This window comes from Moschus berezovskii, chromosome 14 (genome assembly GCF_049115385.1).
Source record: "Moschus berezovskii isolate FMDL1 chromosome 14, NW_MosBer_1.0, whole genome shotgun sequence".
Lineage (NCBI taxonomy): Eukaryota > Metazoa > Chordata > Mammalia > Artiodactyla > Moschidae > Moschus > Moschus berezovskii.
The window spans coordinates 33754525-33779668 of NC_142473.1; the positions used below are offsets into that span (position 1 = coordinate 33754525).

Below are 25144 nucleotides of genomic sequence, written 5' to 3' on the forward strand. Positions count from 1 at the left end.
TCATTTCACCTTTCTGAGCGGCAGTGCCTTCATCTGTACAATGGGCGTCGCAACAAGCCCTGCCTGAGAGATGGTGACTAAGCATGAGATTGTCGCTCGGTGACCTGCAGAAGACAGTTCCCGCGGCAGGGCCCGCCCGGATGGAGGGGTGTGGCGCCGAAGGCGGGGGAGGTGGCCGGACGAATGGGGAAGGAGTCCCCGCCCCGGGCCTCCTCCCCGGGACGCCAGCCTCTCTCGCCGTCTCCCTCCTCCCCGGACCCGGAGGCCCGGAGCGCCGAGGCGCGTCCCCGCGCGTGCCCGCTGCCGGGCGTGTGGCCAGAAAGGGCAGCGCTCCGCGCGGGCGGGCGGGGCGAGCAGGCTGCGCGGCGCCGCGCCGGGGCCTCTGCGAGTAAGCCAGAGACTCCGGCGGCGACCGCTCCCGGCCTGGACCGCGGCGGGTAAAGGTCTAAGCGGCGGGGCGGGGCGGGCTGGGCTGGAGCCGCAGGGAGCTGGCGGCCGGGCTTGCGTAGGACGCAGCGGCGCGCTGAATGGTGGCCGTTGTGGCGGGCTCTCCCCTTGGGTCTGAAACCGACTTGAACAAAGAAAGCTGGGGTCTCCGATTAAGAGGAGGAGCTCTGGATTTGTGCGAACACAGACCTGGTACCTTTCCTGTGGTGCCCTCTTTTCTCACTGCTCTGGAGACCAGGGGTGATCCTCCAAAAGTTACCCTCGCCACCCCTGCCCCCACCGCGAGTCCCATCGTGAATCAGAGGCCCTGCGTCTGATTTTTTCCCACTGAGCTAGTTTCCCCAAGCTTTTCCAGCTTGCCGGGGCCGCCTCTTAACCCTTCTTCTGCAACCGGGACTCTAGGTCTGGGACCCAGACTCTAGGTCTGCACCTCCACTGGTTGGCCCTGCTGGCAAGAGGGCCCAGGGCACCCACTTCTCCCTAAGTGTGTCCTGCCCTTAAGGAGACACATGCCAGTGGAGACCGGCTGCCAAATAGCTGTGTGCTTCATTTAAGGGAGCTCAGGGATCGGGAAAGACTTCCCAGGAGAGAGGGCCTTTAAGCAGTTTTTCAAAGCTTGGGTAGGATTCTGGCAGCAGAGAAAGGTCATTCCAAGCTGATGGAAGAGTCTGAACAAAGTCAAGTGGAAGCACGATTCGGAAAGCCTGTGGATAAGGCACCTGTCAGGGGCATTATCAGGAAAATAGCACTTGTGGGTCAGGTACTTGGACTCCATACAACCTAGGATTTTAGGAAGGCGATTGCTGGCTGGGATGAGGGATGGGAATGGGATGACACTGAAGGCTGCTGCTGCTGCTGCTAAGTCACTTCAGTCGTGTCCGACTCTGTGTGACCCCATAGACGGAAGCCCACCAGGCTCCCCCGTCCCTGGGATTCTCCAGGCAAGAACACTGGAGTGGGTTGCCATTTCCTTCTCCAATGTGTGAAAGTGGAAAGTGAAAAGTGAAAGTGAAGTCGCTCAGTCGTGTCCGACCCTTAGCGACCCCACGGACTGCAGCCTACCAGGCTCCTCCATCCATGGGATTTCTAGGCAACAGTACTGGAGTGGCTTGCCACAGAGGCCAGTAAAGAGAAGAGGGGTCCCGGGAGTCTGGGGAGGGTCTGAGTTAGCACAGGGGTGGGAGGGATGATGCAACAGGAACAGGCTGGCAAAGAAGGGGGAGGAGGAAGGGCTGGGCTGTTTCCAGTGTTTGAAGGAGGAGGGAAGAATTTGAAGACAAAGGGGTCAGATTTCAAGTAGAAATCATGTGATTGGGAAGATGTGCGGTAAAGTAACTGAACAGGGACGAGGGATGCTGAGTTCAGTTCTTCGAGCATGCATCTTGAAGTACAGGCAGGATGTCCATATGGAGACACCAAGTAGGAAGTCCATCATTCCTTTATCTATTATTTATGCCAGCCTGGAAAGCAGGTTAGATAAAAGTCACAGAGAAGATAAAATGGTCAAACCATTAAAACTCAGCTAAAAGGACCGGATAGCTACAGAACAACTTCAGAGGAGAGTGGATGATTGTTCACTGGGAATTGTTGGCTCAGAAAAGCTTCTGAACATGAACACAGAACTCCTATGAGTTTGCTGGAAGCCAAGCAAAAGAAGAAAAGGACAACGAGGAGGACTTCCCTGGTAGCCCAGTGGTTAAGACTCCACGCTTGCATTGCAGGGGGTACAGGTTCCATCCCTAGTCAAGGAACTAAGATCCCACATGCTTTGCGGGGCAGCCAAAATAAATATGTTTTTTTAAAAGGATAACTAAATAGTTCATTAGGCTGGAACTCAGGAGAAAGGCAATCATGAAGCCGTAGGGTAGAGGCAGTGGGTGGTAGGAGATACAGTGGGATCACTCAGGTGGGGGATGTGGAGGAGGGAGGTCTGCAGGCCAGGCCAGGGCTTTGGTGACACTGACACTTAAGAAAAGCTAATGTTCTCTTGAGGAGGAAGGCCACCCTTTGGCTGCTCGGGGAGGTGGGGTGGGAAAATTGGGGTGTGTGGGGTCTGTTCATACCATTTTTCCTGCATGGGAACAGGATAGAAGGCAGTGTGCTCAGTCCCTCAGGCTCTGATCTTTTCTCCTGCCATGAGGTGGGGCTGCCATTTGCCCAGGGCCTCTTGGAGCCCTGGTCTGGGAAGAGTACTCCAGCCAGCAGGTGAGCAGGAAGCAGTGGTTTCTGTTTCCAACTCTCCCTTCATCTTCAGAGTCCAGAGGGCACCCCCATGAGAGCAGGGATGCAGACACCAGGTGTGCTAGTCCCAGCTCTGTGATTCACTAGCTGTTGACCTTGAACAAGTCACTGCACCTCCCCAACTTCCTGCCTCCCATCCTAAACTAAGGGAGTCGAACTGTAAGATCTTTGAGGGTCCCTGTAGCTACATAAGCCCAGGCACACTTGTCTGATTTCATTTTGCATTCAGCAGATATTTATTGAGTGCCTGCTATGTGCCAGACCCTGTGCCTGGTTCTAAGTAGATAATTATGAACAAAACAGATGTAATCTCCGCTCTCATGGAAGAATGGGTGTGTGAATGAATGTTAATGAAATAATTACATAATGAAATATAATAACTGCTGCAAAGGGGCAGTTCGTGATGCTATGAGGGCAGATGATGAGGGGGTTTGATGTAGATGTGGGGTCTGTGTATTGTTGAGCTAACGTGGGTGAGTTCTTGATGCTATTTCTTCCTTCTTCTTTCTCTCTGTAGATGAACGTATCCCCTTCCTGATTCACTGGAGTTGGCCCCTTAAAGGGGAGCGCCCTCTTGGGTCACCGAGGTGAGGCCTTGGCTTCATACTTTAGACCCTGGGGATAGGTTGGTCTTCCGGCGGGTAGAGAGTCAGCTAGTAGACCTAAAGAGGAAGTTGGCTTATATCATTATTGGTGCAAGTCACAGCGGTCAGCCAGAGGAAGGGCTGGTCAAAGTGGGTGGAGTCCGGCAGAGGCCAGCCTGCGTTCCAGGCAGGCAGGGAGCAGTGGGGGGTGGAGGGCTAGGGGCGAGACCTCAGGCCCTGGGAAGGGTGTGAGAGAGTCAGACGAGGCTCTGGACTTGGATGTCCAGGGTCAGGGCTGGATCTCAGGAAGCCAGCAGTCTATCAGCTGAGGCAGGACTGGACGCTGAGCCTCTGTGGAGCCTGAGCCCAACAGCCAAGCCCCAGCTCACCCCCTCTCTTTGCTCACAGGGCCTTTATACGTCACAATGGAAGCTCAGTGGGCAATGGTCCTTCATCTGGGAGGCACGGACAGTTGTTCCGGGGCATTGCTGCATCTGGTAAAGGGACTGGCTCCTCAGTCAGCCTGAGGAGAGGGGCTGCTGGAATCACAGGGGGTGGCTCTGGGTTAGTTCAAATCCTGCCCCTCTGCTTCCCAGTTATGGGACTGAGCTGGTCAGTAGCTTCTCCAGGCTTCCACTTCCTTCTCTCCTTGAGTTGCGTTGATCAAATGAGATGCTGCATATGAAGTGCTTAGCACGGTGCCCTGGATCACAGTGGGTCCACAGTAAGTCTGAATTACTATTACTGAGGTCGTCATCATCTTCACCCTTGGACTCTCCTCCCTGGCAAGTGAGGCAATGAGGACACCAGGCTCTTCCTTAACCCTCCACCATGCCCTTCCCAGGCCAGCATTCTGGTGACCACCCGGCCCTCTGCCATCGGCCGCATCCCCAGCAAGTACCTGAGCCGCTATGGGGAGATCTGTGGCTTCTCCGACACCAACCTCCAGAAGCTCTACTTCCAGCTCCGCCTCAACCAGCCAGTCTGCGGGCCCGGAGCTGGGGCGGTGTCAGTCACGCCGGCTCAGCGTGATCACCTGGTGCAGATGCTGACCCGGAACCTGGAGGGGCACCATCAGATCACCGCTGCCTGCTTCCTGCCCTCCTACTGCTGGCTCGTCTGTGCCACCCTGCACTTCCTGCATGCCCCCACGCCGGCCGGCCAGACCCTCACGAGCATCTACACCAGCTTCCTGCGTCTTAACGTCAGTGGGGAGATGCTGGACAGCACTGACCCCTCCAAGTTGTCCCTGATGGCCTATGCGGCCCGAACCATGGGCAAGCTGGCCTATGAAGGAGTGTCCTCACGCAAGACCTACTTCTCTGAAGAGGACGTGCGTGGGTGCCTGGAAGCCGGCGTCCAGACAGAAGAGGAGTTTCAGCTGCTGCATGTCTTCCGCCGAGATGCCCTGCGGTTTTTTCTGGCCCCGTGCGTGGAGTCAGGACACGCGGGTACTTTCGTGTTCACTGTGCCCGCCATGCAGGAATACCTGGCTGCCCTCTACATCGTGCTGGGTTTGCGGAAGACGACTCTGCAGCGGGTGGACAAGGAAGTGGCCAAGCTCGTGGGCCGTGTTGGGGAGGATGTCAGCCTGGTCCTGGGCATCATGACCAAGCTGCTGCCCTTGCGGGCCCTGCTGCTGCTCTTCAACCTGCTCAAGGTAACAGCCCCAGGACCCCCGGCTGCCAGCCCCCATCCTCCCTGTTCACCCCCTGCTCCTCTCCCAGAAGGAACCTGTTTTCCCTGCATAGCTGTGAATCTCCTTCTTGGCTTTGTTTCAGATCTGGGCAGTCTGGCTTTTAATGGGATTGGGGTATCAGGAAGAGGGAGAGAGAAGCCATAGGCTGGGGAATGCTTGGAGGGGAATCTGAGGGTGCAGGGACTTTATTAATAACAATCCTATAACTCTGATGGTAGGTTTTTGGGGGTTGCTCAGTCTCTCTCCTTCTAGTCTTTATTGCTGGGCGGCTGAGGTCACTACAGTCCAGGGTCCATCCTGTGCTTTGCAGGTCCAGAAACCCAACTGTATCTATTCCTCAGAGGTGATTAGACTCGGGAGTGATGTCTCATCCTAACTTAATCACCAGAGACAGGTTTATAAAGCAGATGCCGTTTTATTCATTTATACCAGGAGGATAAATGGCATTGGTAATTGATTTAGGACAATCTGTCCGGGGTGCAGGTCCACTCCACAAACCAAATTACAGGCCTGAGGACTGTGCTGTGAGCAGTGCAGATGCACTAAGTTTTTGATGGGAAGAAGGATCCACTTTCAGCTGATGTCTGCCGGATGCGTTGTAGATGAAACACTGTCATAATCGTTTTTATAGATGAGGAAACTGGGGCTCACCGAGGCTAAGTAACTTGACCAAGGCCACTCAGTAAGTAGAATAACTGGGATCTGAGTGCAGGTTTTACAGTTCCGAATCCTGTGCTTTTTCTGCTAAACTTTACTGATGTACTATGGATATTTCTGTGAAGCTGTGGTGCTTTGCTGGTAACCCCGGTCCTCTGTAATTACCTATCTTGAGGAAGCAGGGCCTTGGTAAGCGGACAAAATTTTAACAAGTTTTCCTTTCTATAGGCAGCAAAGTGTCAGGGTTAAGAATAAGGATTCTGCAACACAGCTGCTGCTGCTGCTGCTGAGTCACTTCAGTTGTGTCCGACTCTATGCGACCCCATAGACGGCAGCCCACCAGGCTCCCCCGTCCCTGGGATTCTCCAGGCAAGCAACCTGGGTTCAAATCCAGGCTCTGCCACTAACTAGCTTTGTACAAGCTACTTTGTACAAGTTACTTAATCTGCCTGTGTCTCAAGGTCATTATCTGTTAAATGGGAATAATGTGTGTGTTCACTCAGTCACGTCCAACTCTTTACAACACCACGGACTGTAGCCCGCCCAGGCTTCCCTGTCCATAGAATTTTTCAGTCAAGAATAATGGAGTGGGTTGCCATTTCCTACTCCAAACTGGAAAAATAAAGAATCTGTATCATTGACCCAATATAAGGATTATATGTCTTCATCTGCAGATCCTGGCACATACTAAGTGCTATTTAATTGTTTGTTAGGGACTTCCCTGGTGGTCCAGTGACTAAGACTCCACCTCCCAATTCAGGGGGTCCAGGTTTGATCCTTAGTCAGGGAACTAGATTCTACATGATGCAACTAAGGTTTTACATGCTGAGAGTAAGACCCAGTGCAGCATAATAAAAATAAATAAAAAGCTTAAATTTTTTTTTTTTTTTGTTAAACATAAAAGGCTCAGGCAGCCCATCCCTTTTCACAGCATCAACCCAGGCAGGGAGGTAATGGCCATTGCTGAGGCTGCTCCACCCCTTTGAGGATGTACTTGGTTCATCTGGATTGCAGTGAGGTTGTGGTCTCCTGACGGGATTCAGAAAGCCGCTCAGTTACTTGAGGGGGCACCACACCCCCAGCCCCTCTTGGAGGGAGGGTCGCCTAGCAGAGGTTGGGTCCCATCTGTGTCTATATGAGCCTATTGATTCAGCTTCCCAGGGTGACTGTTTTCGTATCTTGTCTCCAGATGATTGTTGCGGGAGGGACACTCTACCCTCCATGGTGAGAACCTTGCCTGTAACAAGTGGAAAAAAAAAAAGGCAGGCATTAGAGGTTATTGTTCAGTTGCTCAGAAGTGTCTGACTCTCTGCGACCGCATGGACTGCAGCACGCCAGTAGAGGAGGTTCCACAAAATAACCTCGCGGCTCTCACCAGAGGTCCTTTCTTCTCAGAACCATTGCAAACATGGGAGCTGATGTCACCAACCTCCCAAACATTCATTTTTTTCGACAGATATTTGAGTGCCTGCTGTGTGCTAGACAGTGTGTTAGATTCGGAGGAAAAAACTAACAGAACCCCAGGCTTTTGTCTTTTCTGATCGTGCAGTCTCAACACAAACATGTCAGCATAACCGTATGATTAAAAGTCCTGGGAAGTGCCTGGAAAGCCAGGTTCCAGGTGCTGTGGAGGTGTGTAAGGTGGGGACCTGATTTAGGGGATAAGGAAAGCTGCTCTGTAGGAAGGGCATTTAATGTGATCCCTGGAGGATTAACCAGGAGACGCACTGGGGGAAAAACACGCCAGGAAGAGGATACAGCTCTGAAGGAGGAGCACTGTCCAAAAGAGACAGAAGACAGAGCTAGCACAAGAGCAGAGTGAGAGCCGCGGTGAAGGCGCTGCGGTTGGCAGGGGCCTGTCAGTGGGAAATTAACCAGTCGTCCATCCTTTGCAGGGGGGAGGACCCTTTCTAGGGCCTGCGGGTGGACTCTTGTCTCACTCTTGGAAATGAACCGTCTGAGGAGACCACATACTGACAAAGCAAGAGGCTTTACTGGGAAGGGCGTCCAGGCAGAGAGCAGTGGGAAAGGGGGCAGGGAGAAGCCGAGCTGCTCTGCACTGTGACTCAGCCTCAGGTGTCAGGGCGACGAGGTTAATTTCTGGGTTGTCTCTGGTCAGTCATCTTGCTTGGCCCATATTTAGTCTGACTCAGGGTCCTTCCAAGTGGCGTGTGCATCTCTTAGCCAAGATGGATTCCGGTGTGAAGGACTCTGGGAGGTTAGTAGGACAATATTATGGGGCTGGCATCTCCTCCCTCCTGTTGGCCCCTCCCAGATATTCCAGGTTAGGTTTTGGCAGCAGCATCACGTTCCTCTTTGGGACATCCTACTGTCAGATGACTCATGCAAGTGGTCGTCATCGCTCTGGTCAAGACGAGCCATTTCGGTCAATCGATCCGTAACATACCTTAGAAAGAAATGGAAATCTTAATTCAAGACAATCTGAGGATTATAACCTGGGAGATGGTCTCTCAGAGAGTTCTAAGAACTATTTCAGAGGTAAAGAGGGAGACCAGTACATATACTATTTTGTTGAAGGGAGTGTGTGTGTGTGTCTGTGTGTGTTTAGTTGCCTCAGTCTTGTGACCGCATGGACTGTAGCCCACCAGGCTTCTCTGTCCATGGTATTCTCCAGACAAGAATAGTGGAGGGGGTTGCCATTTCCTTCTCCAGGGGATCTTTCTGACCCAGGGATTGAACCCACATCTCCTGCTTGGCAGATGGGTTCTTTACCACTGAGCCACCAGGGAAACTCCATCTAGTCATGAGGAACAGACATCTTAGTTAATGGTTTTAGTGCTTTCCTAAGTATGGAAAGATACAAGAATCCAGGTTCATAAAAATTTCTCCTGAAAATATCTAAGGACCAGTTCTGTCAGTTTCAGTCCAATTCAGTCACTCAGTCATGTCTGACTCTTTGTGACCCCATGGACTGTAGTACACCAGGCTTCCCTGTCCATCACCAACTCCTGGAGCTTGCTCAAACTCATGTCCATAGAGTCAGTGATGCCATCCAACCATCTCATCCTCTGTCATCCCCTTCTCCTCCTGCCTTCAATGTTACCCAGCATCGGGGTCTTTTCCAATGAGTCAGTTCTTCGCATCAGGTGGCCAAAGTATTGGAGGTTCAGCATCAGCATCAGTCCTTCCAATGAATATTCAGGACTGATCTCCTCTAGAATGGACTGGTTTGATCTCCTTGCAGTCCAAGGGTCTCTCAAGAGTCTTCTCCAACACCACAGTTCAAAAGCATCAATTCTTCCATGCTCAGCTTTCTTTATAGTCCAACTCTCACATCCATACATGACTACTGGAAAAACCATAGCTTTGACTAGACGGACCTTTGTCAGTAAAGTAATGTCTCTGCTTTTTAATATGCTGTCTAAGTTGGTCATAGCTTTTCTTCCAAGGAGCAAGTGAATTTAGATTTCATGGCTGCAGTCACATTCTGCAGTGATTTTGGACCCCAAGAAAATAAAGTCTGTCACTGTTTCCACTGTTTCCCCATCTATTTGCCATGAAGTGATGGGACTGCATGCCATGATCTTCGTTTTTTGAATGCTGAGTTTTAAGTCAGCATTTTCACTCTCCTCTTTCACTTTCACTGTCAGTTTAACCAGTGCACAAATTACCTCATCCTGATCTTTGCCCTGAAGTCCTTTCAAGGTTATTGTAGGCCAGCAACTGCAGTGTCTAATGACTTGATTTTAAGTGGGTGGTGGGCAACATTCTTTATTTTACAATCCCTCCCCTTTCAGTCTTAATTTTGATCAAGGTTTGGGAGGCAGTTTGTGACCAATTTGTTCCAGGGAACTAGGACTGCTCATTCCCAGGTCAGGCACGGATTTCACTGATGGGTCACTCAGTGTGTGTTACTGGACTCGGCCTTACTAACAGTAGCCAAAATCCTCTGACCTGCCTGTCTTACTAGTCTGTTATCATCCAGAAAATGATTCCCTCTTGTTGCTTCTTCCCATATCTAGAGTTACATCTTACAGCCATTCATCTTATAGAACTATATATTTGATCAGTATTTCAAGTTGCTTGGCCTTCCCTAGTGGCTCAGTTGGTGAAGAATCTGCCTGCAATGCAGGAGACTTGGCTGGGTAGGGAAGATCCCCTGAAGCAGGAAAGAGCAACCCATTCCAGCACTCTTGCCTGGAGAATTCCATGGACAGAGGAGCCGGGCAGGCTGCAGTCCATGGGATTGCAAAGAATCGGATGTGACTGTGTGATTAACTTTCACTTTCAAGTTGCCTAATCATTTTTATCTGAAGCTCAGTCACACGGTAATCCAGGGAACAACACTCTTATAAAATAGGCAAATACAAGTAATAGACCTAATAGCACTGCTAAGATCATAAGTAAGTGTAAGTATTGAAGCTAAGATCTTCCATGAGGTGAAGCCCAGTATTGCCCCAGGTCATCTGAGAAGTCTTGCATCAATCGCTATCTTTAAGGAAAATGATATATTGGCATTTTTCAGAAAGTTCACCTAAGATGTTTGCATATTCATGGTGAGGGTTAGATCATCGTGACCCCTTAGAAGATTGAAAAAGGAATGTTATCTTCAAAGGAGTCACATAACTGATGCCAGAAGAAGAGACTGATTTTTGTGGCAGGTATTTTTGCCGTCGGGGAAGTCTAGTTAAATGTAGAATGGAGATGCACAGTGCATACCAGAAGGAAGGGAGGAGGCCCAAATGGGCAGAGAAAAATTTTATGTTTAAATTTTTCTTGTGTTACCTTAAAATATGAATTTTATGTCATCAGGCCAAGTCATGAAGGGTCTGAAGTGGTAGGAGTGACATCGGTCATCGCTGCTGTGATGACAGTGATGATGTTGAAGATGGTGATGCATTTATGCCACCTAGCCTGGGACCAAGCTCGATGAATAGTATATGCGCATTTCTTCAGGCTAAATGCGTTCAGTTCAGTTCAGTCGCTCAGTTGTGTCCAACTCTCCGCGACCCCATGAATCACAGCACGCCAGGCCTCCCTGTCCATCACCAACTCCCGGAGTTCACTCAAACTCATGTCCACAGAGTCGGTGATGCCATCCAGCCATCTCATTCTCCGTCGTCCCCTTCTCCTCCCGCCCCCAACCCTTCCCAGCATCAGAGTCTTTTCCAGTGAGTCAACTCGTCGCATGAGGTGGCCAAAGTATTGCAGTTTCAGCTTTAGCATCAGTCCTTCCAATGAACACCCAGGATCGATCACCCTTAGAATGGACTGGTTGGATCTCCTTGCGGTATAAGGGACTCTCAAGAGTCTTCTCCAACACCACAGTTCAAAAGCATCAATTCTTCGGTGATCAGCTTTCTTTACAGTCCAACTCTCACATCCATACATGACCACGGGAAAACCCATAGCCTTGACTAGATGGACCTTTGTTGGCAAAGTAATGTCTCTGCTTTTTAATATATTATCAAGGTTGATCATAACTTTCCTTCCAAGGAGTAAGCGTCTTTTAATTTCCTGGCTGCAGTCAGCAAATGGAGTGATTTTGGAGCCCCCAAAAATAAAGTCTGACACTGTTTCCACTGTTTTTCCATCTATTTCCCATGAAGTGATGGGACCAGATGCCATGATCTTTGTTTTCTGAATGTTGAACTTCAAGCCAACCTTTTCACTCTCCTCTTTTACTTTCATCAAGAGGCTTTTGAGTTCCTCTTCACTTTCTGCCATAAGGGTAGTGTCATCTGCGTATCTGAGATTATTGATATTTCTCCCAGCAATCTTGATTCCAGCTTGTGCTTCTTCCAGCCCAGCGTTCCTCATGATGTATTCTGCATATAAGTTAAATAAGCAAGGTGACAATATACAGCCTTGACGCACTCCTTTTCCTATTTGGAACCAGTCTGTTGTTCCATGTACAGTTCTGACTGTTGCTTCCTGACCTGCATACAGGTTTCTCAAGAGGCAGGTCAGGTGGTCTGGGATTCCCATCTCTTTCAGAATTTTCCACAGTTTATTGTGATCCACACAGTCAAAGGCTTTGGCATAGTCAATGAAGCAGAAACAGATGTTTAAATGCGTAATATATGCTAATTCTTTTCCACCAACCCTGGACTTGAAGACAGAAGGGGTGTTAAGGAAAAAGAATTTCCTTGTGTCTGGAGTATGTGAGACAAGTGCTGAGAGATGACTCTGGAAAGGTCCAGCTGGGGCCAAATTATGCAGTTTTCTATTTCACATGGGCAGCAGGGAGCCACGGAAGGTGCTGCAGGAGGGGGATAGTGTGATCAGACAAATCACACTCCAGTTTAAGGAGCCTGTGAGGCTTAGGCAGGAAGGCTGAAAGGCAAGCAGGAGGCTGCACCCGCCCCCCATTCCTCCACACTGCTTCGTTCCAGGTGGTTCCATGAGTGTTTGGGCGCGTGGTGGGTAAGAGCCGTGAGGCAGTGGCCCAGGCCATGGTGCTGGAGATGTTCCGAGAGGAGGACTACTATAATGACGGATGTCCTGGACCAGATGGGCGCCAGCATCCTGGGCGTCGAAGGTCCCCGGCGCAACCCGGACGAACCTCCAGACGATGAAGTCTTTGAGCTTTTCCCCATGTTCATGGGTGGGCTTCTGTCTGCCCACAACCGGGCAGTGTTGGCTCAGCTCGGCTGCCCCATCAAGACCCTGGATGCCCTGGAGAATGCCCAGGCCATCAAGAAGAAGCTGGGCAAACTGAGTCGGCAGATGCTGCCCCCCTCGGAGCTCCTGGACCACCTCTTCTTCCACTATGAGTTCCAGAATCAGCGCTTCTCTGCCGAGGTGCTTGGCTCTCTGCGCCAGCTCAACCCGGCAGGCGTGCGCATGACGCCCCTCAAGTGCACGGTGGTGGCAGCTGTCCTGAGCAGTGGAAGGCATGCCCTGGACGAGGTGAACTTGGCCTCCTGCCAGCTGGATCCTGCTGGGTTGCGCACACTCATGCCTGTCTTCCTGCGTGCCCGGAAGCTGGGGTGAGGCCCTGCCCTCCTGCATGGGCAGAGGAAAAGGTGCTCGGGAGACCAAAGGGAGCGAGGAAGGACCAGGGGGTGGGGTGAGTCTGGTGTGGGTGGAGGTGACAAGAGCCACGGAAGGGGACGCAGCTGTGGACTACAAGAGATGCATGATGAGGGAGGGTCCTGGTGGGTGGGCGGGCTCCAGGCCGAACTCCTTCCTTGGTTTCTCTCCTCCCCTCTGGCCACCTTCTGCTCTAGGTTGCAACTCAACAGCCTAGGCCCCGAGGCCTGCAGAGACCTCCGTGACCTGCTGCTGCATGACCAGTGCCAAGTGACCACCCTGCGGTGAGTGCCCTGTGCAGGGGGCTCCATCTCACTGGCCAGCTATGGTCAAGGGTGGGCTCTCCGCTTCTCAACATGCCTGGTATAATAAACAAGGCAGGAGGGTAGACCCTGACCCACACTCCTTACTCCCGCCACACCCCTCTCCCCCATCCTCCCTGTCTAGTACAAGCAGCCAGGCAGGGGGAAAGTACCACAGGCCGTAGGTATTAAGTAAGCCTCTCACATGGCTAAAATCAGCCTGGGAGGGGCCAGTGGAATAACACCTAGGCCAGTTGCCTGGTAACAGAACCACAGATTCCCTCCCAGGATGTTCCCTGTCGCCTCACGAGGATGACCCTGATGCTGGGCACTCAATAGATGCTCCCAAAGTGTTGACTGGTTGACTAGCAACCCAGACACCTGGGTTCCTGATTTTGGGTTGGAGTAAGGGGAGATGAATGGGGTGGGAAGAAGGAGGGGCAATTGGGAACAGAGGGCAAAGCAGGGATTGGAAGTGACAAAAGGAGGAAGAAGGGAAGAGGAAGGGGAGAGGGAAGGGGGGTGTCACAGGCAGACTGGAAGGCAGGAGGAGGGGAGGGAGAAGCCAGCTTCCATCTCAGTCTTCCACCTCTGCAGTGAGCTCACCCCTATTTCTCATTTCCTGGCCTGCACTTCTCTGCATCCAGGCTGGTCTCTGCCCCAGGCGATGCACCCTTTAGGTCCAAGTCCCAGTGCTCAGCACAGGGCATCTGCTACGAGCTCTCTTAACCTTGGACTGCTTGTGGCCCTAGGCTGTCCAACAACCCGCTGAAGGTGCGGGTGTGGCCCTGCTGCTGGAGGGGCTGGCGGGAAATACCTCCCTGAAACACCTGTCTCTACTGCACACGGGCCTTGGGGATGAGGGCCTGGAGCTGCTGGCTGCCCAGCTGGACCGAAACCAGCAGCTCCAGGAGCTGAACGTGGCCTACAACGGCGCTGGTGACACGGCGGCCCTGGCCTTAGCCGAGGCTGCCTGGAAGCACCCTTCCTTGGAGCTGCTGCGGTGAGTTTTCCTGCCCCGCCCTCACCCCGTCCCATCGCCCCACCCCCCATCCGTGATGGGCCCTTCCCCTGCCCTGATTCTCCACCACCATTTCTCTTAGGGTCCTAGTGGCCTGGTTCCTCTCGACTCTGGTCCCACTGAATTCTAGTGCCATCCCTGCCTCCCGCTGGGCACCGCCCTCCGTCTCTGGCATATTGCAGACCCTTTCCCCATCGCATTCCACAGCTAGGGGATGAGTTACGCGCCTCCCTGGCTTTCCGACCGCCCGCCCTCCGCCTGCCTTCTTGGAGCCCCGCTGCATGGCGTCTACTCTGCTCTCTTCCGCCAGTCTCTACTTCAACGAGCTGAGCTCAGAGTGCCGCCGGGCCCTGCGGGACGTGGGGAGCGCTGCAGAGGGCGGGGCCCGGGTCGTGGTGTCGCTGACGGAGGGGACAGCAGTGTCCGAGTACTGGTCGGTGATCCTGGGTGAAGTCCAGCGGAACCTCAACAGCTGGGATCGGGCCGGGTCCGGCGCCACCTGGAGCTGCTGCTGAGGGATCTGGAAGACAACCGGGGAGCCACTCTTAATCCCTGGCGTAAGGCCCAGCTGCTGCGGGTGGAGGGCGAGGTCAGGGCCCTCCTGGAGCAGCTGGGCGGCCCTGGAAGCTGAGACCGTGGCAGCAGTGTATGTCCCCTGGCCCCAAGTCCCTTCTGTCTGTGACCCCCTAGCTTCCACTACTACTTCTAGAAAGATCCCTTCAGGGGATGGATGGAATGTGCACACAGGAGTGCCAGTTCTCTCTAGGGCATGTCCAACCAGTGTCCCACGTCTGGAGTTTCCAGGATCCTGGAACATGCCTCACCTCCCTTCAGCTAGAAGGACTGAAAGATGTGGCATTTGGTGGTCACATTGTCCCTTAGCGTGTGTACCTGCATGCTAGGTCGCTTCAGTTGTGTCTGACCCTTTGGGCTGTAGCCCACCAGGCTCCTCTGTCCACGGGATTCTCCAGGCAAGAATACTGGAGTGGGTTGCCATGCCCTCCTCCAGGGGATCTTCCCAACCCAGGGATTGGAACCATGTCTCCCGTGTCTCCTGCGTTGCAGGCAGATTCTTTACCTCTGAGCTATTCAGGGAATACACCTGTCCTGTAGCAGCACCACCAAGCGCCTCTGATTTTGCCACCAGGGGGCACTCTTCTCACGTCGGACTTGCTACGGGTATTGCTGTCCAGATGTGTTGGAGGGTTTCCACGCCCTGCCTTTCTGTTTCCTGGGGACACCCAGGATGCCAGCAGTCACTTTCCTCTCTCCCTGGTGCTGTCTCCTCGCCGTCGCCCCCCTTTCACCAATGGTACCCAAGCTGGTGGCCCCCAGGGGCGTGGGCGCGGACTTGCTGCTATTAAAGAGCTGTGTCTTCCAACTACCATGGCCTCTATTTTGCCTGTTGCTTTCAAGAAAGGGTACTGTTCTTGATCATTCTGGTTAAGCCACTGGCCACTTTCTGTTGCAGATGTTTCTTGGGCCCTAAGTTCAGAGGCAGCAAGGGCTGGGGAGGGGGTGGTACATGAACTAGATGTTGGGGTGGGTGGGAGGCCATGTTGGGCCATAGGGCTTCTGTCCCCCAAGTCATACACTTATCCCAGGTTTGGAATTACAGTGACCAGCAATTATAATGACCTTTCTCTGCGCAGAGGGAAACCTGGGACAGCAGCAGAGCCTCCTGAGAAAGTCGGGGCTCAGGAATGGGGCAGGAAGGACATACACACTTCCCCAGAAGACAAGACTCTCCTCCCCTTAACCATTACCCAGCTGCTTCTAAGGCAGTGTCTTGAAGGAGGCGGGACGTGGGGGCGGGGGTAGGTGGGAGGATCAGCTGGTTTCGATGGACCTTGTCCTTACACCGAGCGCTGGGTCGCAGATCCAACCATGGAGGCGGCTGCAGGTAGGAGGCCGGGAGAAACCCTCCGGAGGGGACTTCAGGGCAGAGGGTGGATTGGAAGGCTCTGGGACTAGGACACACTTGGTATTGGGGCTTGGAGCCCTGGAAACAGACTGGAAGTTAGGAGGTGAGAGGTGAGAGGGTGGATGTGTCTGCCTTCCTGGTCCACGCCCTGAACTGATAGGCTCAGATTTCTGTGTATATCAGAAGGCCTGGGCCAGGGAGTGGGAGGAAGGGGAAGGGAAGAGCCTTTTGGAGCAGAACATAGGGCGAGTCCTGAATTTGGGGGTTCCCCTAAGTCCTTTCAGTTAACGACCATGGAAGTGGAGTCTCGGGGGGCAGACTGCCTCTTGTCCCCTCACCCCTTCTTTGCCTGGCAGATCTTCAGGACACAGCTTCCTTGGCCCTGTAAGTGCCGTGCTGTGAAAGACTGGGGCACGGAAAGGAGGGAACTGAAGGTGGGGAGGCTCATCAGCTGCCTTTGGCACCTCAAGGCGAGCCTGGGACCCACGTCTGGATGTCAGCTTTCTCCTACCTGCGTGACTTGCCTCCTTGCTGGAAGTTTGAGTTTAACCCAAAGCTGGGCATTGATAATCCTGTCCTCTCCCTGGCTGAAGACTACGACCCTTCTGGTAACCTCCCCCAACCCCTTGGGACAACCACTTCCTTTCCCCAGAGCCGCCAGGGCACCACAAAGCATCCTGTCTCCTTGGAAACCACTCACTGTCTCCCTCTGATGACAGCCTTGGTGGGGAGTGACTACATGGAGGTGGAAGGGGGCTGGGCTTTTTCCCTCTGCCCCAGCCACTCTGCCTGGGCTGTGTTGAGCCCCACTGCCCGACACCTAACTGGGCAGAAGCCTGTTCGTTCAGTCACACGGGCAGGGGCTACCAGGCACAAGGTGACTTGGGTCATGTTCCCTTTCCCCCACCTTTTCTGCTGCCCACCTCCCCATCCAGATCTCTGGAGCCTGGAACGGCCTCGCTTCTACCTGCTGAATAAAGAGGAGGGCAGGACTTTTGGCTTCCACCTGCAGCAGCAGCCGGGCAGGGCTGGGCATGTGGTGTGCAGGGTGGAGCCAGGCTCTTCCGCCCAGCGCCAGGGTCTTCGAGAAGGAGACTGGATCCTGGGGGTGAACAACCACGTCGTGGAACAGGAAGATTATTTGATGGTGAGGTTGGGCTGGAATCCCGGTAGTACGAGGGAACGTTCTGCAGCACTTGGGGGAGACAGAAGCCTCTTGGTCATGTCCCTGGGTATGTGGGGGTGACATACCTCCCACATGGGAGGTGAGAGGGTGGGGAGTCACCTCCCCGATCTCCCAGAATTTAGGGATGCACCAGGTCAGAATGGTTGGGTGAAGGCCTCCAGAGAGCTGGTTCCCGTGGTGAAGAGGGTAGTTTCCGTGGAGGGGACCTTCCTAAGAGGGGCCGGCCCAAGCCCACCTCACGTGCCTGCTGTTCAGGTGATACGCTGGATCTGGGCCAGCGGGCCTCGGGTGTTGCTGACAGTTTTGGCACTACACATGCTCGAGGTGGCCCGAGCTCAGCGGGGGAACAGCACCCACCTTTGTCCCCCTCTTGGCCAGGGGGTCCGGCCTCGGCTGTGCCACATAGTGAAAGACGAGGGCGGCTTTGGCTTCAGTGTCACCCAAGGTGAGCTTAGAGCACGGGAAGGGTCAGCAGGGGGGCCCTGAGCCCTGTTGTGGGTGGACAGCAGGCAGAAAGTCACTCTTTGGGCTTCCAGGATGTCGGGGTCCTTTCTGCTTAGTGCTGAGCACTGGAGGAGCAGCTGAGCAGGCAGGAGTGCCCCCTGGGGCCCGGCTGCTAGAAGTGAATGGAGTCAGTGTGGAGAAGCTCACCCATAACCAACTCAACAGGAAGGTATGGCTGGTTCCTCTTGTCCTCAGCCCTCTGGGCTTGTCCCTGTCTCGGGAAGCAGACTCTCAATCTCCCAGTCTGGTCTTGTACCTCTGTCACCATCCTTCCCTTTCCACTCTGCTCGCCACCCGCCTCCCCTCCCGAGGGCTTCCTTCCAGGGCCTGGGAAGAAGGGCTGGGAGGGGGTGCCTGCCTCTGCCCTCCCTCCCCAGCTGGTTGATGCTGATGCCCTGCTGGGTGCCCACAGCTTTGGCAGAGTGGCAAGCAGGTGACCCTGCTGGTGGCAGGGCCAGAGGTGGAGGAACAGTGTCGCCAGCTGGGAATGCCCCTGGCTGCACCTCTGGCAGAGGGCTGGGCACTGCCCACCAAGCCCCGCTGTCTGCATCTCGAGAAAGGGCCCCAGGGCTTCGGGTTCGTGCTCTGGGAGGAGAAGGGCCTTGATGGTCGCCTCGGTGAGTGGGAGCCCCAGGGATGGGGCGGGAAGGCGAGCCTTGGGGTGGGCACATGAGGGTCTGCATTCACTGCTGTGCACACAAGTGTTGGCCCTGGCTGAACCCCCGCCCAGGGCCTCCTCCTCCTCCTGTGTACCCCTGGGTCAGCCCCCCAGTGTGCACACAGTGGTCTGGGCTTGCATTGGGGGTTGGGGGGGAAGGAGCCATGAGGATGTCTGCGTCCCAGGTCAGTTCCTATGGGAGGTGGACCCAGGACTGCCAGCGGAGAAGGCCGGGATGCAGCCTGGGGACCGGCTGTGTGCTGTGGCTGGGGAGAGCGTGGAGGGGCTGGGCCACGAGGAGACAGTGTCCAAGATCCGGGCGCAGGGCTCCCGTGTCTCCCTCATTGTCGTCGACCCCAAGGCTGACCGCTTCTTCAGCATGGTGCGAGCTGAGGGGCCGGGGCTGGAGATGGGACCGGAATGGAGCCGGGCTCAGGTTAGGGAGAAGCAACGGATTTGTCCTCTTCCTCTTTTCCAGGTTCGCTTGTCTCCACTCCTCTTCTTGGAGAGCACAGAGGCTCCTGACTCTCCCCGGCGTAATGGCTCAGCCTCTGTGGTTGACACCAAGAACCCACCTGTTGAAGACACAACAGTGGCTCCTGTCCCATGCAGCTTCCGCCAGTGCTTCCTGTACCCTGGGCCTGGCGGTGGCTATGGCTTCCGACTCAGCTGTGTGGCCAGCAGGCCTGGTGTCTTCATCTCCCAGGTGACGGATGCCCCGGGCACCTTGGATGTTTTCAATCCTTTGCCTCTTGATGAGCCTTCTTCTGCTTCCTTCCCAGAGCCCTAGAATACCCTGCAAACTTTTCTGTGGTGTTCCAGGCTCCTCTAGACCCCACCTATTCCACCAGGTGACCGTAGGAGGCTCCGCTGCCCAGGCAGGGCTGCAAACAGGAGACGTGATTCTGGAGATGAATGGGTATCCCATGGGTGGAGAGAATGACCTGGAAAGACTTCAGCAACTGGCTGAGGCAAAGCCACCCCTATGCCTGAAGTTGGTGACCAGATCTCAGCAGGGCTTGGAAGCCTGGATTCACCCAGGGTCCAGAGAGGTGAGGAAGAAGAGATGGATGAGCTATGAGCAGCCAGAAGAGGAGGGGCCGTGGTCAGAGAGGAGGGCAGAGCGGGAGGCTGCAAGTGAAGCAGTTTGGGGGACGCTGGTTGGGACTTTAGGCCAGGGTAGGTGGGAACAGAAAGACCCCAGAGAAGAAGCCCCTATTCCTGGGCATTCCAGTGCAGATGGGGACAGTGAAAAGGAACTCTTCTGTTCCCTGAATGACTTCTTCTCTTCTTTGTTTGTTTAAGATGGGGTTCTGGCCTCAGATCTGCTGTAGCACCCCATGCTTGGCAATGATCTGCCCAAGCTTTCCTGTCTTCACCCTCCAGCCTGATGTGGTTGGAGCTGAGATGCTCTCTTTAAACTGGAAGCTGCAGCTTTAGGACTCCTGATACCTCCAGTCACAGGATTGTTCAAGGTCTCTCTCTCTTCCCATGGCTCCACCTCCTGGAAGAGGGTGTGGCCAGAGCCCTCAGATGGGCCACATTTGATTCCGGAGGAAGTCACGTGGGGTCTTTGGGAGCTGTGCCCCAGAGATGAAGATCTGCTTGAGATGAGCAGTGTGATTTTGTGATTTATAACAAGAAATATATATTAGGTCTTCCTATCCTTTCGTGGCAGAGAGCTTCTAAAATCCTTGGGATTTCCTAAGTAATAAGAGTGATAAAGGTGTCTTCTCTTATTCATAATAAGGCTCGTTCAATTATAGCTATCCTTGTTAATGAGGTACCTTTTGGAAAGCACCTAAGAATGGGGCACTGGTTTCCAGGGGAACCGATCATGTGATTAGCAGGCTGGAACTTTCACTGCCACCCCCACCCTCAGTCTCCTGGGAGGGGAGAGGGGCTGGAGGTTGAATTAATCACCAGTGATCAATGGATTGATTAACGATGCCTACATAATGAAGTCTCCATAGGAACCCAGAAGCACAGGTTCAGGGAGCTTTCTTTGCTGATGAACAAGTGGAGGTGCAGGGGTTGGCACACCTGGAGAGGGTGTGGAGCTTCCCTGCTCATACCCCACCCCATGTATCTTGTGCATCTGGCTGTTCTTGAGTTGTATCCTTTATAATGAAATTGTGATCTAGTAAGTAAACGATTTCCCTGAATTCAATCACTCTAGCAAATGATTGAACCCAGGGAGGGGGCTGTGGCTATTACTGATTGATAGCCAGTTAGTCAAAAGCACAAGTGACAGCCTGGACTTAAGACTGGTGTTTCAGGTTGAGGGCAGTCTTGTGGGACTGAGCCCTTAACCCTGGGATCTGATGCTATGGTCGGGTAGACAGTGCCACAGTTGAGTTAAATTGTAACACAAAAGTTAAATTATGTCTACAGAGAATTACTTATGGGAAACCTCCCCCTCTCCCCTTTTAAAATGTGTTATATTTATTTCTCTTGGAGGAAGTTTAAGCATGACGGTGGTGCGGTGGTTTAGCTGCTCCATCGCGTCCAACTCTTTTGTGACTCCATGGACTGTAACCTGCCAGTCTCCTCTCTGTCCATGGGATTTTCCAGGCAAGAATACTGGAGTGGGTTGCCATTTCCTTCTCCAGGGCATCTTCTTAATCCAGGGATTGAACTCAGGTCTCCTGCATTGCAGGTGAATTCTTTACTAAGCTACCGAGGAAGCCTTTTAAGCACCATAGCTAAGATACACAGTTGTGCATAGTGGAAACAATTGTGCGTAGTGAGTAGAATCCTGATGCTCATTTCCACCTAAACCTCAACCTGTTCCACATGAAAGGTCAGTTTGTAAGGATGAAACACAAATTACTGAAAGGAAGACTCTACAGAGGGTGAAAATGAACTGTTTCTGCTATTTCTATTATGGTGAATATATCCTCTTATTCCTAAGAGATGGCAAAACATTTAGAATATATTTGGTTACTCTCCTTTATACAAAATTAATTAAACTTTTAAAATGACATTATAAATTCAATACAAGGCAATGCTGGGAATTCTTTTCAAAATCTCCCCCTTCCATATTTAACCAGAAATGAAGTAGAACTGAGAACGCTGTAGTAAAATAAAGGAGAAGCAGAGTATTCCCTTTTCAGGTGGGCTGTGGGGCTGGCTAGGATTGAAGCCATCTGGAACTTGCCCTAAACATGACTCCAGGATGTTGGGTATATTACAAGAATCTGGAGCCTAGCTGCACCTTCCCTCTGTGGGCACCTGAGGATTGTGGGGGCTGGTGCCTAGTCACTGTTGGTCCTTTATAGAAATGGCCTTTATCCACAAATCTGGCTGCCTTTGTTGCTGCTGGTGGGGATAGGGTGACCAAAAGGGCTCCAGGCTCAAGCGGTGGGACCCAGACTCTCTAGGAGAGAAGTTGAGACCTTTTCAAATTTCTCTCTTCTTATTCCATCTTCAGGGTAATGGATCAGTCCAGAACTGAGATATTCCCATGAGAGGCACTCCTCTCTGCCAAAAAAACACAGCTCACAGTCCTGCTGAGGTCTACAGCAAGACAGCTTTATTGCTGCGGCCTCAGAGGGCCCCAGAGACTAGAGACTCACAGCCTCAAAGATCCAGGGGGTTGAGTCCAAACTGGCGGAGCTGCTCCGTGAGGCTGGCGTGGAGTCTCAGCACAGCCCCGTCCCACTGAGGCTTCACAACTCTCAGCTTGGCCAGGAGCTGGTCCAGGCTATCCTGCAGACACCAAGCTTCAGTCTCAGGAAGGGAGAGGGTGGGGTAAGGGATGCCCCCAGCCTGGTCTACAGCTTTCCTAGCCAGTGTTTTCTTTAAGCTCTTATTCTTAGTGGGTAGGCATGGTTGTATCCCCTTAAGACAGAGCAGAGTCCCCTGTGGAGATGCTTCTTTCCCTTCTCCCTGGTCTGTCATTGTCATACTCACCGGGATCTGTGGGGATGGGGGAGGGCTGGGTACTGGGATGGCTGGTCTTCAGAGAGTAGGGCTTACATGTAAGATTTCCTCATACTTGGCCTCCATGTCTGCCACGTGGGCCCGAAGCTGAGCCGGAGTCTGGTCCCGCTCTCCGAGGGCCTGCTTGGCCTCCCTCTGGGCAGCCTCAGCCTCCCTCTGGCACAATTCTGGGGGAGATGGTGCCGAGGGAGGATGAAAGAAGACAGGATGGTGACACTCTGCCTCTGAACAGAGTCTCCCACCCAAAGAGGACAACATGAGCGGGACTGTCCCAGACTCCCCCAGAGCCGTCAACTTCCCCTAGTTCCTATAAAGAGCGGACAACTACCATTAAGGTAAGAGAGGGGGTGCTTGGGACAAGAGATTTGGCTCCCAAATCAGGTTGCCATTCACTGCTGTGTAACATCTGACACGTCTCTAAGACTCAGTTTCTTCATTTTTATAGAGAAAATGACACATACTTCACAGGTGTGCTCTGAGAGTTAAATGTGGTAATGAGAGGACATCCAAGGTGCCAGTGGCTAAGACTGCGCTCCCAGTGCAGGGGGCTCAGGTTTGATCCCTAGTCGGGGAACTAGATCTCACACGCTGCAACTAAGAGTTCACATGCCCCAACTAAAGATCCCACATGCTCCCAACTAAGACCCAGGGCAGCCAAACAAACGAATAAATAAAAATACGTTAAATAAAATGTGATAATGTGTGGGAAAGCACCTAGTATGTAGGAGGTGCTTAAAAATGCTGATTGCATTTGAGATATGGCAAAGATTAGGAAAGGAACTCAGGGTCTGTGTGGGAAGATAAGCAACTTTTGGATATCTAAAGCTAAACTAAAGCTATTTTAGGATAAGAAAACTTTGAGGCCAAAATTGTGGAAAATCCGTGCCATGCTAAAATTTTTCAACTTTGTCCTGTTACCAAGATGCAAGAAAGCAAAAGCTCCCTGTTTTGTTTTGCTTTGTTGCTTATTTAGAAGCTCATTTATTTATGAGCAAATAGTTATTTACAACCTACCACATGTTAGGTCTTGAAGATACAGAGGGAAGTAATTCAAACAGTTACATTCAAACTTGCTTTCATTCTAAAAATTAGCCAAACTAAGAGAGAATGTGTTTTGCTCATGAGAGACATGGCGGCGGTAGGGAGTAAGAACTGTCTTTAGAGAGACCCTTGAGAGAGGGAGATGCAGTGAGAAAGTTAGGTCTTCTTCACTTATAACTTAAAGTTTAAGATTGGGTATTTTTTGCCATCGTGAACATTCTGTTGCAAGTGGTAGAAGAGTCAGTGGGGAAGACAGTATGAGAGCTTACATTGCAGTTTTCTAAAGAAAGACCATCCTCACTCCACCCCTTCAGGCTGGACTACATCAGAGATCCTCTGAGAGAAAGCGCTGTGAGGGTAGGGTGTGCTGTGTGTGCGTGCTAAATCATTTAGTGTTCGACTCTTTGTGACCCCATGGAATGGGGCCATCCAGGCTCCTCTGCCCATGGGATTTTCCAGGCAAGACTGTGGAGTGAGCTGCCCTGCCCTCCTCCAGGGGATCTTCCCGACCCAGGGACGGAACCCACGTCTTTTAAGTCTCCTGCACTGGCAGGCAGGTTCTTTACCACTAGGGCCACCTGGGAAGCCTACCTAACTGCTGGCGCAGGCCCTTCACTTCTTCCTCCAGCTGCCTGCTGCGACTCTGCATCGCCTCCTGAAAGCTCCGGCACTGACAACTCATCTCTGGCAGAGCGGTGGGTGGCCAGGGACCCAGATGGGGAAAGAGCAGTGGAGAAAGGACTGGGAATTGTGGGTGGGGAGGGCTCTGCTTGGTCCAGTGGACAGGTGCATAACAGTCTTTTGGGGGCCTTCCCTGGCAGTCCAGAGGTTAAGACTTCACCTGCCAATGCAGGGGATGCAGGTTTAACCCCTGATCTGGAAGCTAAGATCCCACATTCCCAGGGCCAAAAAACCAAAACATAAAACAGAAGCAATATTGTAACAAACCCAATAAAGACTTTAAAAATGGCCCACATAAAAAAAAAAATCTTAAAAAAAAAATGGTCTTCTGGGTTCTTCTTGTGGTGATCTGAGAAGGTGGGGACAGAGCTTAGAAAGAAGATGCCCATCTGCTGTGCCAGCTCAGGACGGGACTTCAGGCCCTCCTTTCCACCCACTCCCACGGGAGGAGGGAGATAAAGGCTAGGGCTGTGTTTCATAACCCACGTGACATCAAGCACATAGCACTGCACGTCATGGAAGGTTCCTGCCCAAGACCACAGAAGATCTTCCTTTGGTTCCTTCAGGATGCCTGTGTGTGCTGGGAGGGTTGAGGCTAGGTATGGCGGTTTGCAGTCTTCCTTGTCTCCCTTTCCAGCATCCTCGGGCCCTCCCAGTTGTCCTCTTCTGGGTCCCTGTCTCCCGCCCACCTGCTCGATCAACCTCACACCTGCATATATGGCCTTCCCTTCGCACCGGGCCCCCTCCAGTTCAGCCTCCAGGTCTTTGATCCTCTGCTTCAGCTGGTCTACAGAAGCCTTGGCTCGGCGGGCTTCATCCCTCTGCAGAGCTGTGAACAGGCCAGAGCAGCCCTCTGCACTGGCTGGGGACTCCACTGAATCAGCCCCCATGACCTTGATGGACTCTGTCCACCTACAGAAAACTGGTGGCAGGCTGCCAGTCTCTTGTTGTCATTCTGTGTGTTTCCCTTCCCCGCCTTAGATCCTATAGACTGTTACTAAGAGGGAAAAACGCCCTCTGTGTTCCAGCTATAAAAATTAGCCTTCTTCATCAACCCTCATTGCCCACCCTGACCTCACGACCCCAGCTCTGGACAATCTTTTCCCATTAAGGGATGGTTAGAGATCAGCTCAGCCCTCCACCATGGCTCCAAAACTTTAAGCTCCCAGGGATACACAAATGCCCACTGTCTCTGTTGCCCCCAGAACTTTCGCCTTCTTACCCAAGCGGTCTTGGAGCACCTCCTTTTCCAGCAGTG

The 25144-nt window shown here is 52.8% G+C and overlaps 2 protein-coding genes and 1 pseudogene across 3 annotated transcripts; 2 read left to right on the forward strand and 1 right to left on the reverse strand.

Annotated features, from left to right (window-relative positions):
- Positions 1 to 3: 3 nt before the first annotated feature.
- LOC129554427 (NLR family member X1-like) lies at positions 4 to 15331 on the forward strand. The gene is given in 11 exon segments (XM_088842986.1): positions 4 to 437; positions 3206 to 3275; positions 3681 to 3769; positions 4117 to 4932; positions 11985 to 12086; positions 12088 to 12581; positions 12822 to 12908; positions 13679 to 13698; positions 13701 to 13929; positions 14258 to 14424; positions 14427 to 15331. Coding segments are annotated over 9 exon segments (2139 nt in total). The 5' UTR covers positions 4 to 437; positions 3206 to 3275; positions 3681 to 3697; the 3' UTR covers positions 14579 to 15331.
- Positions 15332 to 15451: 120 nt separating this feature from the next.
- On the forward strand, positions 15452 to 21629 carry LOC129554416 (Na(+)/H(+) exchange regulatory cofactor NHE-RF4-like). 2 transcript variants are annotated; one of them, XM_088842988.1, is made up of 9 exons: positions 15452 to 16479; positions 16807 to 17018; positions 17313 to 17502; positions 17594 to 17730; positions 17974 to 18178; positions 18405 to 18601; positions 18698 to 18925; positions 19071 to 19271; positions 19525 to 21629. In XM_088842988.1, exons 1-9 carry the CDS (start codon positions 16365 to 16367, stop codon positions 19657 to 19659), a joined length of 1620 nt encoding a protein of 539 aa, XP_088699114.1. In that variant the 5' UTR covers positions 15452 to 16364; the 3' UTR covers positions 19660 to 21629. The 2 variants fall into 2 exon arrangements, with proteins under 2 accessions (XP_088699114.1, XP_088699113.1); XM_088842987.1 differs by having other exon boundaries at positions 15452 to 15850; positions 16228 to 16479; positions 19071 to 19663.
- Positions 21630 to 21732: 103 nt separating this feature from the next.
- LOC129554425 (dynein regulatory complex protein 12-like) lies at positions 21733 to 24403 on the reverse strand (annotated as a pseudogene).
- Between the last annotated feature and the right edge of the window lie 741 nt (positions 24404 to 25144).